General features: G+C 46.7%; 1 protein-coding gene across 1 annotated transcript in view; it reads right to left on the bottom strand.

Annotated features, from left to right (window-relative positions):
* Positions 1-11,001: 11,001 nt before the first annotated feature.
* The window catches only part of TIGAR (TP53 induced glycolysis regulatory phosphatase), a 28,578-nt gene continuing 27,531 nt past the window's right edge, over positions 11,002-12,048 (bottom strand). Inside the window, exon 7 of the mRNA XM_083440947.1 lies at positions 11,002-11,022. Coding sequence (XP_083297073.1) covers positions 11,017-11,022 — 6 coding nt within the window. The 3' untranslated portion in view covers positions 11,002-11,016. The remainder of the gene's footprint in view (positions 11,023-12,048) is intronic.

The following is a 12,048-nucleotide window of genomic DNA, read 5'->3' as shown; positions in this document are numbered from 1 at the left end:
GAAACTGGATTTTTAAGCAGTGGCAGTAGTGCATATTGGTAGATTTACTCAGTAGCATATATTTGCACAAGGGACGCGGATGGCGCTGTGGGTTAAACCACAGAGCCTAGAACTTGCCGATCAGAAGGTTGGCGGTTCGAATCCCCGCGACGGGGTGAGCTCCCGTTGCTCGGTCCCTGCTCCTGCCAACCTAGCAGTTCGAAAGCACGTCAAAGTGCAAGTAGATAAATAGGTACCACTCCGGTGGTAAGGTAAACAACATTTCCGTGTGCTGCTCTGATTTGCCAGAAGCGGCTTAGTCATGCTGGACACATGACCCGGAAGCTGTACTCCGGCTCCCTCGGCCAATAAAGCGAGATGAGCGTCGCAACCCTAGAGTTGGCCACAACTGAACCTAATGGTCAGGGGTCCCTTTACCTTTACCTATATATTTGCACATGTCTTAAATTGGGGTTTTTTTATCGCACAGAGAGAATAAAAATACACATTTTTCAATGGGGAAGAGCTCAGCAACAATACATAGATATTTACTTATTTTCAAAGAGGGAATTCGAGAATTAATTTTAACCATGAGTAAGCTAACACACACACACACACCAGAATGGATTGTTTTGTTTATCTGGAAAAGAAGCCCAAAGGAGAATCAGAAGACTTAGATGGGTGTGTGGAACCTGTAGGTGTGGAGGCAACAATTTGTAGGGAAAGCACCAGACAAGATAGAGAACAAACAGCAAGATTTTCAGCACTCTGGGCAATAAAAATGGGAAAAGGAGAGCTAGGACACATTGAAAGTCCCAAGTCAGGCAAGAAAACAGTCCGCAAGAGGGAGCCCTTAGAAGGACTTCTTGGCAGCTGCGGCCAGGATCTCTGCTTAAGCAAGCAGGGATCCAGAGAAGCAGGGTTTGGGAGCAGAGCTCTGGAAGGGGCCTTTGCAGCAGCTGCAGGAAGTGGGGGTCCAGAGGAACAGGAAGCCATGAAGGAAAAGCAGGTGAGGAGGACTGAGTCAGTCCACGGGTTCTATCTGGTGTAAGGGATGTGGGTGGCACTTTGGTCTAAACCACTGAGCCTCTTGGGCTTTCTGATCAGAAGGTTGGTGGTTTGAATCCACACAATGGGTGAGTTCCCATTGTTCTGTCCCAGCTCCTGCCTAGCTAGCAGTTTGAAAGCACACCAGTGCAAGTAGATAAATAGGTACCGCTGCGGTGGGAAGGTAAACAGCGTTTCCGTGCACTGCTCTGGTTTTGGTGTTCCATTGCACCAGAAGCATCTTAGTCATGCTGGCCACATGACCAGGAAAGCTGTCTGCGGACAAACGCCGGCTCCCTCAGCTTGAAAGTGAGATGAGCGCCGCAACCCCATAGTCGCCTTTGACTGGACTTAACCGTCCAGGGGGCCTTTACCTTTACCTTTTTACCTATATCTGGTGTGATGGGATCCAGCAGGAGTGATTTCAGGCAGCCAGTGAAATGGCACAATAAAACTATTCCATACCCACCAACATTTCTCTGATGAAAATAGGGATGTCCTAAGGAAAAGTGAGACATATTGCAGGATCTAACCAGAAACCAGAACAGTTTCTGAAAATCTGGGACTGTCCTTGGAACATAGGGACACTAGCAGGGTCTGCGTATTTTTGCTGCGAAGCCTGGGGTTTATATAAAAGGTAAAGGTACCCCTGCCCGTTCGGGCCAGTCTTGCCAGACTCTGGGGTTGTGCGCTCATCTCACTCTATAGGCCAGGAGCCAGCGCTGTCCGCAGACACTTCCGGGTCACGTGGCCAGCGTGACAAGCTGCATCTGGCGAGCCAGCGCAGCACACGGAACGCCGTTTACCTTCCCGCTGGTAAGCGGTCCCTATTTATCTACTTGCACCCGGGGGTGCTTTCAAACTGCTAGGTTGGCAGGCGCTGGGACCGAACAACGGGAGCGCACCCCGCCGCGGGGATTCGAACCGCCGACCTTTCGATCAGCAAGTCCTAGGTGCTGAGGCTTTAACCCACAGCGCCACCCGCGTCCCTTGGGGTTTATATAGCCTCTAACAAATGCTTCAAAGCAAATTCCAAATACGATTGGGCAAAAGAAGGCATCATTTCCAATGTCTTGTATGGTTCTGTGGTTCATGGCAGGATGGAGCAGGTCTCCACCCTGAGAGTATTCCCTTTTGTTTCTTCATTCCTTGGGTAGCACAACTGGATTTGGATTCAAACACTGGCTGCATCTCCTATTGTCATGGCAGCTAATTGGATGGCATCAAAAAGGTCAGGTCGTAGGCATATGACTTGCAACATCATCTCCATCCGAGACCAGGGGTGGTGGGAGGCTGCTGCCTGGAAGTCACCCATGGAGAAGGGAGAAGGGAGGAGACTGAGGGAATATTCCCCAAGGGAGGGCATTCAAAAAAGGGCAATGGGTTGCCAGCTCTGCAGGAAGAGGTGACATATCTAGGCTCCTGAGCCCCACAGGGGACTTGCAGAAAGTATGTAGTTGGTCAAGGGAGCCGTGGACTCAACAAAGATGAAAACCTCTGCATTAACTATTGGTAATGTAGATCACACAATGCATTGTGTTGTCTTACACACACACACACACACACACACGATTCAGCTAAGCAGTCTACCCCAACGATATGTTGGACTTTCTGTCTTACTAGAGTATCCCCTCTTATTATTTTTCAAAGCCACAAATAGCATTCCAGGAATTTTCCTAAGGTAACAGTTCCACAGATGGAGGAAAACATGCAAAAAGACCGCAGATTATGCATTTGGCATTGCATATATTGTGGACTGGAGCCTCGGTGGATTGTGTTGACTTGATTTGTTTCATGTAGTTAAGCTGAGCCAGGATGTTTTCGGTGTGTGGGTTGCATGACAAAGACAGGCTGCCCCAAATACAGCCACTGCAGGATGTGTGATTTAACAACTTTAGGACTAAGATCTGCGGTGAGAAATGCACGCGTAATCCACAGTACATGTTGTTGACTTGGTCTGTAATTATTCCTGGAATATAACTGCTATAGAATAAACAGCCCACCTTCGTATTTCCACTCACACACTCATGTACTTCCTAGAGCCCGTGATTATAACGATGCTAAAAAGGAACAGTGGTGACTTTTGTTTTCTGTTGAAAACGCTCACCCTTCAAAATCTTTCTGAGCATTTATTCACCTTGGAAATTATATAAACCAATTTCTTAGCTTCGTTAATAATCCAGGACGTGCGCGAGCTCTGTGTGCTTGCATGGAGTCCCTTTGCTCTTCCCTATGTGAGCAGAGAAACAAAGAAGGAAGCCCATTATGTCCAAACCAGAAAACTACAGTAGTGCCTCGCAAGACGAAAAGAATCCGTTCCGCGAGTCTCTTCGTCTTGCGGTTTTTTTCGTCTTGCGAAGCAAGCCCATTAGCGGATTAGCGCTATTAGCGCTATTAGCGGTTTAGCGGCTATTAGCGGCTATTAAAGGCTTAAGGGATTAGCGGATTAGCTGCTAAAAGGCTATTAGCGGCTTAGATCAGATGATAAGCGGCTTAGGTCAGCTGTTAAGCTGCTTAGCGATCAGCTGTTAAGCGGCTTAGGGGCTTGGGGAAAGGGGGGGAGGGGAAAAAAAAAACCAGGAATCGCAAGACATTTTCGTCTTGCGAAGCAAGCCCATAGCAAATTCGTTTTGCGAAGCACCTCCAAAACGGAAAACCCTTTTGTCTAGCGGGTTTTCCGTCTTGCGAGGCATTCGTCTTGTGGGGCACCACTGTATTGTTAATGGCTTCCAAAGGAGCCAAAATATAAAGGGATCGTTTAAAGTTGGCTTTTGAATCCTGGCTTTTGAATGCTGTTAACTGGTTTGAAAGTAACAGGAAGCTATGGTTAACTGGGGCTTCCTGGTTTTCCTTGAGGACGGAAATGAGGCATGATGTGAGAGTCACAGGGGCTGAGGGTTGGTGCACAAACCTCATGCGTATCTTGGCTTTTTAAGCCAGGATTTGATAGTCCTGATGCAGCCCTCCCAAGTATAAAACTGCCCTGCTTATCCTTAGAATACTTATGTAAATTTATGTTCAGTAACCTTAATTTTATTCTATGAAAAAGTCCCTGTTTCATCAGTTCCTTCCCATTTTAAAGAACAGTATTCCTGACTGATGAGACTCTGTTGTCCAATTAGTTGTTACTGCATCGGTGACTGAAGACAGTAGATAGTAGCTTATGCATTATCACTTCTTCTTCTTCTTCTTTGGCAAACCTTCACCATGATCAACTCCCGCCCAGAAACCTATGTCCCCACTGGGGAAGGATGTCTGGATCCAGAACTGGCCTCCACAGTCACTTATGGACTCACTGTTAAGACCGTGTTCATGGGAGACAATCTTACTAGGCTACGTGTGATTGCCAAAGAAGACTAGGGTCAATAGCACAAACTCTCTATGTAGAAAGTTACAGCATCAACCCCTCGTTTCTCCATTTAAAAAGTATGAAGGCGCAGAAGATGTCAAAGACCTTGGCCAGACATGCTGAAGAGCTGTTGCTGCTGCTTAAGCAGACAACATAGGGTTAACTGGGTGAGCAGTTTGACCTGCTGTAAGGCAGGTAAGGTTCCTACACTGCCTACAACAGGAGTTAGAAACCCTTTTAGGCCCATGGGCACATTTGGATCTTTAAGAGAATGCCATGGGCATGGCTGCCACGTGTTATGTTGTGGGTGAACATATCAGACGACACAGCAATTCTTCAAACAGCTCTTCTTTATTCAGATGCCAGAACAGAACTAACTGAGGAGCTCAGTCAGCCTGCTTATATAGAGCTCCAGAACAATTGTAACTGTTGCAACTTTCTAAAACTATCCAATCACAGAACGTCACTTTTCGATCCTTCATTTGCATACAAACTATCCACAGAACGTCACTTTCGATCCTTCATTTGCATAACTATCTACAGTATCCCCCTGCTGGCCCAGGGTGAGAACATCAGTACATAACACCATGTGTCCCTTCTGCTGCTCCCCTAAGACCTGAGACATTAAGTGAATCCCTACACACTTCACTTTTCCAAGGGATCTGTGCAAATTCTAGAAGAATTGGATCTGTGCTTTGAAAAGCATATAGAGCTGCAAGGGAAAGTGGAAGACAGTATGATTCTTCCAATGTCTCCTTCAGCTCCATGTAAGACTTCCCATAGTCTTAGAAGCGCAAAGGCTACGAGGTTGTCAAGGAAAGACCACCCCAGGGCAGCACTGATCCTCGCTAGCACATCAGATTCAGCTGAATTGTGTTGCTTTTCCTCTGTCCAGTGGCGTAGCGTGGGGGGTGCAGGGGTGGCCGGCCGCACCGGGCGCAATATCTGGGGGTTAGGGTTAGGGGGCGCAAATCCACGGGTTAGGGGGCGCAAATTACTTGCCTTGCCCTGGGTGCTGACAACCCACACTACGCCACTGCCTCTGTCTCGCCCATGTATTTTCCATAAAAAGGAATAACTTGTTTCTAATACTAATAAATATAATTTTATTCCCAACACGTAATTTATGCTGTGATCCTGGCTCTTACGTGGTTTGTAAGCACCATTGGGATTCACTGTTGAGAAAACATGCATAGCATCGTACTGTTAGTCACCTTATTCTTTTAGAGATTATATACGGAGGCAGGATTCTCCTGTGTGGATTGTGAAAAGATCAATTGAGAGACGGCAATATACCGTATTTTTCGCTCTATAACACACACCCGACCATAACACGCACATAGTTTTTAGAGGAGGAAAACAAGAAAAAAATATTCTAAACGAAACAGTGTATGTATGATTTTTGTGGTTCATGCTGTGGCCACAGACATGTGATCTGACAGTGAGTTTGGAGTAGCCCAATGCAAAAATCCTGAGGATCCATGTGGATCCATGCTTTGTAACCACGTTTTTGCACCTCTGCGGCCCCAGGCAACAGTGGGTGTGTGATTTTTTTGGTGCAAGATGTAGCCATGGACATGCTATGTGATCTGATGGTGAATTTTGGGTGACCCAGTGCAAAAATCCTGAGGATCCATGTGGATCTGTGCTTTGTAACCACGTTTTAAGTGGGGAGGGAAGGAAAAGCACTCAAGGCACAAGGAGCACACGTGGGGTGTGTGGAGAAGGATGCTGCTAATAATGAAGAAGAGGTGTATAAAGGGAGAAGGCTCCTCTCCTCTCCCGCTTTGCTCCTTTAAAGCAAGCAGGCTCTGCTTTTCTCCCTCCTCCCCGCTCATCCCCGGCTTAGCGAGCTGAAAAACTTTGCTGCTATTTAGCGAGCTGAGTGGGGAGGAGAGAGGGACAGAGAGCCTGCTTGCTTTAAAGGAACTAACCGGACAGAAGCCGCTTACACTCGTGTAAGCGGATCCTCTCCTCTCCCGCTTTGCTCCTTTAAAGAAGCAGGCTCTCTGTCCCTCTCTCCTCCCCACTCAGCGGCTCTTCTCCCGCTTTGCTGTTTCAAAGCGAGCCATGGAGGAGGGAAGGAAGGGGAACCATGGATCCTCTGCTCACAAGTGCAGCAAATCCCCCCACCATCCGTAGGCATTCGCTCCATAACACGCACAGACATTTCCCCTTACTTTCTAAGAGGAAAAAAGTGAGTGTTATGGTGCAAAAAATACGGTATTCTGCTTCATCCTGGATTTTATATATATATATATGCAATTTGTGCTTTTATGAGAGACCTCCGTTGAACCCAGCGAGTCCTCGGAAATAAATGCCTGAGAAGTAATGTACTCAGGTCAAGGGAGTTCTTGTGTTTTTGTGCCAGTGTAAATAAATCCAAATTTGTATGGATGATTTGCGTCGTACCAATTGTTTACATCCGCCCCACTGCGCCAGTTTACGCTCCCAGATAAGCACATACACCTGTGTACAAGTCTGTTGCGTTCCAACACCCATGGTTCAGTTCCAAAAGGACACCTGTGTAAATGACAGCACCTCTCTTTGCCCTTAAAGGTGAGAACATGAGGTACAAACCCAGGCTGCAATCTTACGCAAGCCTACTGCGAAGGCTTTCCAACTTCCCCCTTCAGGGAGCGGTTCTTCAACAGAGGCAGAAATTCCACAGGTCCAGCCTTCGCTATGGCATGGAGAAGCAATGTAACAACTGAATTTCTGCCCAGCGCACAGCTTTTAAAAGCACTGAATTACAGCAAGAGAAAAAAGATAGCCAGAGGATACAGAAAAATCAGAGAGATTGATGGCTGAGTCTAACTTCTTCATGCTATGAGGATCAAGCTTACAGACGTTAGGTAAGATTAAGGAGATTTCAGGGCAGTAAGAGAGGGTCACAACTAAACAACAGGCAAAATCGTAAATGTTTCTGTATATCAGTGTAAGAAGCAAAGTTCTAATTCATAAAGAACTGGAATTTGTCTGCAAGTCCAGGCATAGACAACTCCTAACCGGTCCCCCAAGATTCATCCTGGCACAGAAGCAAAGTATTTTCTCCCCCATCCAAACAGGGATCTTTCACGGCAGGGGTCAGCAAAATTTTTCAGCAGGGGGCCGGTCCACTGTCCCTCAGACCTTGTGGGGGGCCGGACTATATTTTGAAAAAATATATATGAACGAATTCCTCTGCCCCACAAATAACCCAGAGATGCATTTTACATAAAAGGACACATTCTACTCATGTAAAAACACGCTGATTCCCAGACCATCTGCGGGTCAGATTTAAAAGGCGATTGGGCCGGATCCGGCCCCCAGGCCTTAGTTTGCCTACCCATGTTTCACGGCATGCCTTTTGGGAAATGTTCCTAGGGTCAGTGTTGCCTGTCCTAACTTTGCTAAGCTGTGTTTGCTTAAGTTACAAGGCTAAAGTAAATTTGTTTAAAGACTCCACTGCCATATGGTGACTTTGAAGGTCTTTGTTGTTGTTTAGTCGTTTAGTCGTGTCTGACTCTTCGTGACCCCATGGACCAGAGCACGCCAGGCACTCCTGTCTTTCACTGCCTCCCGCAGTTTGGTCAGACTCATGTTGGTAGCTTCGAAAACACTGTCCAACCATCTCATCTCTGTCGTCCCCTTCTCCTTGTGCCCTCCATCTTTCCCAACTTCAGGGTCTTTTCCAGGGAGTCTTCTCTTCTCATAATAATAATAATAATTTATTATTTATACCCCGCCCATCTGGCTGGGCTTCCCCAGCCACTCTGGGCGGCTTCCAAAAAAATATTAAAATACTATAATACATCAAACATTAAAAGCTAAACAGGGCTGCCTTCAGATGTCTTCTGAAAGTCTGGTAGTTGTTGTTCTCTTTGACATCTGGTGGGAGGGCGTTCTCATGAGGTGGCCAAAGTACTGGAGCCTCAGCTTCAGGATCTGTCCTTCCAGTGAGCACTCAGGACTGAGTTCCTTAAGAATGGATAGGTCTGATCTTCTTGCAGTCCATGGGACTCTCAAGAGTCTCCTCCAGCACTTGCTATCAAACTTTCCCCCTTTTAAAATCAGAGTGTGTGTTGTCTGGGATTGTTAACACTTTCCCACCGAGCCACGGAGCCTCTTGGGCTTGCTGATCAGTAGATCGGCGGTTCGAAACCCCACGACAGCGTGAGTTCCTGTTGCTCTGTCCCAGCTCCTGCCAACCAAGCAATTCGAAAGCACACCAGTGCAAGTAGATAAATAGGTACCGCTGCGGCGGGAAGGTAAACGGTGTTTCCGTGCACTCTGTCACGGTGTCCCATTGCACCAGAAGCGGTTTAGTACTGCTGGCCACATGACCCGGAAAGCTGTCTGTGGACAAATGTCGGCTCCCTCGGCCTGAAAGTGAGATGAGTGCCGCAACCCCATAGTCACCTTTGACTGGATTTAACCGCCCAGGGGTCCTTTACCGTTTTACCTTTACTGGTGTTCTGCAGCCCTGTAGAATCTGGATCTATCACTGGTGTGCGTTTGGTGTGTTAAACTTCATTGGTTTGCAGTGCAAAACTCTTTAGCCATCAGATACCCAGGGTCTGTATCATAACTTTACGTCAATCATGCCAATTCTGCCTGGAAAAGCATGTTTGGGGGGAAATGATCTTCTCCCACGGTCTGCCATGTTTTCTGTTACAATATTAACAATTTATAACATTCCATTTTTCTATTTCATGTGTGGGCAGAATGTATAATGGGAAGCAATGGCAGAACTCATACAATTTGCAGCACATCAGTAAGAGTTTCTGATTCACAATGGTTTAACAAAAACACCTTGAGAAAGCCCCTGCTGGAAATCTGAATTAGGCTGCTGAAATGAAAGAAAGCAAGGTAGAGAGGACCAGGAGGGGTTTTGTGGGGGAAGGGATTGTGAGCGCTGTTCTTTTCAGTTAATAATCATATTAAATTTCATCAAACTGGTAAATTGAAACTGGTCAAGTTCATCATCTAAAAATTTAAGAATATACTGACATTGCCAGAAAAATGAAAATGACATCTCAGAAAGTACAGTAAATAAATACTACTCCAGAAAAGAAGAAAGTAAGATTTCTAGTTAGAGCATCATGTAAATAAATTTTCCATAATATGGAAATAAAAGGTGCAACAGTTCTTCAAACAATCATTAACCAAAGAAAATCTATATCACTGAAAAATATGCAGAGGGAACTAGATGGGAGAAAATAACACTTTTGAAGTGAAAAATGCCAGAAAACGAGAGAAAATGAGAGGATCATAAGGCATGATTTCTTACCTTCTCTGCTGTTGAAGATTTCCAGAGCCTGCTACTTTCTCTAAGCCTATGTGTTTCTCACGTGCAAAACTGAGCACTGCTGCTGTGCATGTTTGCTTACCTGAGGATCCTTTGCTTTTCAAACATTCAGGTGTAAATGTTTAGTAATAGTGACATGTGATAGGCAGCTTCCTGTAGCTTTGCTAGAGCCCATGCAGCTGAAACCTATCTAGTTATTACAGTTACAAAATTCAGCAAACAAATAGGAGTCTGAGGGAATGTTCCCAGCCGCCTCAACCCCAGAACATCTAAAAGTGCTTTTATTTGTTTAAATTCCCATCCTGCCCTTTCCTCCCAATGGAGACCACGGCAGAAAGCAACACAGTAATAAAACAATACAATTAAAAACCAAACCAAAACACATTTAAAAACAATTGAGGGTGTCTAAAAACTTTTTAAAACAGCCACACACAGTAAAGGTAAAGGGACCCCTGACCATTAGGTCCAGTCATGACCGACTCTGGGGTTGCAGTGCTCATCTCGCTTTATTGGCCGAGGGAGCCGGCGTACAGCTTCCGGGTCATGTGGCCAGCATGACTAAGCCGCTTCTGGCGAACCAGAGCAGCGCACAGAAACGCCGTTTACCTTCCCACCGGAGTGGTCCTATTTATCTACTTGCACTTTGACGTGCTTTCAAACTGCTAGGTTGGCAGGAGCAGGGACTGAGCAACGGGAGCTCACCCCATCGCGGGGATTCGAGCCGCCAACCTTCTGATAGGCAAGTCCTAGGCTCTGTGGCTTAACCCACAGCGCCACCTGCGTCCCTAACCACACACAGAGAAAGCTATAATTTCAAGGTTACAGGTGCCAACTGGGCAGCACTCAGCTTACCTCATCAAATTGCATCCCTATTTTCCCTGTGATATTCTAAAAAGAATTAAAAAGGAAATCTGAATGGAACAGAAGTGTAGTCTCCACAAGTCTGTATCTAATTGGCACCGTTCTTGTGTCTTTTCAAGAAGTGTAGTTTTGATGTGTGCAGTAGCATATTGGGCAGCAAAGTCTCTGTGCACCTTTAACTTTCCACACCTTCACTATTGTCTTCCCGGCTCACTATTGACATTTAGTTTTTAATGGCCTCCTTGAGTGCTTTGGGCTAGATGGAATGTGTCCTTCAACTGTGATACTGTCTCTTACTTGCCTTGATGGAGAACGGAGAGGTGTGTGAGTGGAAAGCAGCCGAGTGTACCAAGGTAAAAACAGCATCCTTTGCCACACTCCTTTTTGCTTCTTGCCCTGCCTGCTTTTGCCTCTAACCTTGGTCACCTGCAGGCAGTTCCCAGAAGTTTGCCTGTGCTGAGATGCCGTCCTCAGCTGGACAGAAGATTCCTTATCCCTGCAACAGAGGACCAAAGAATGGGCAAAAGAATTTTCTCTTAATCCATCTAAAGTCCTCTTCAGGTGAGGGCCAACAGATGATCAGAAGTGGGATGGCAGGCCTAGTGCGCATGGGGACATTTCAGGCAGGGCTGATGAGAGCATCTCGCCACACTTTTGTCCTCCTGTGTCCAGAACAGCTGAAGAGGACAAGCTGCAGAAGAAGCAAGGTCTTAGGGTGTTGAAAACTCCAATGTACATATTCCAATTGCTCATCCAGATTCTTCGTCTCATTAACATCTCATCAGAGTCTAGACACCCACAGGGGCAGGAATGGGAAATCTTGTTGGCACCAAGGGCCCTACTTGGTAGTGGATGATGAGTTAGAAGTTGCACATGCTTGGATACACACACATGTCACACCTATGTAGGCAGGAAAGCAATAGGATCTCAGAAATCACACTGTGTAATATCCCCTTCTCAGCTGCCCAACTGATTGGCTCTGGGAATTGCTGAGAAGCATGATGATCTGGTGCCTGCTTCTGCTCCAGAGCAAGGGGGAGACTGAGGGGACCACCGTGAATCCACCAGAGGTGGGGAGGTGGGATGGGTAGCCCACTCACCTCTGATTTAGAGGATATATAGAGATGCCAATACCCATATGTCTAGCCCCTTTGAGGACATCAGCTTCCTAGCTCATAAATGGTTCAAATGATGGTTTGCTTTGGGCCATAAAGGTAAAGGGGCCCCTGACCATTAGCTCCAGTCGTGGCCGACTGGTCGAGGGAACCGGCGTACAGCTGGTCATGTGGCCAGCATGACTAAGCCGCTTCTGGCGAACCAGAGCAGCGCACGGAAACGCCGTTTACCTTCCCGCCGGAGTGGTACCTATTTATCTACTTGCACTTTGACGTGCTTTCGAACTGCTAGGTTGGCAGGAGCAGGGACTGAGCAACGGGAGCTCACCCCGTCACAGGGATTCGAACCACCGACCTTCTGATCGGCAAGTCCTAGGCTCTGTGGTTTAACCCACAGCGCCACCCGC

Source organism: Podarcis tiliguerta, assembly GCF_965153285.1.
Source record: "Podarcis tiliguerta genome assembly, chromosome: 5".
Classification (NCBI taxonomy): Eukaryota; Metazoa; Chordata; class Lepidosauria; order Squamata; family Lacertidae; genus Podarcis; species Podarcis tiliguerta.
The sequence above is the reverse complement of the archived record's forward strand: the minus strand, read 5'-3'. Positions and strand labels throughout refer to the sequence as shown.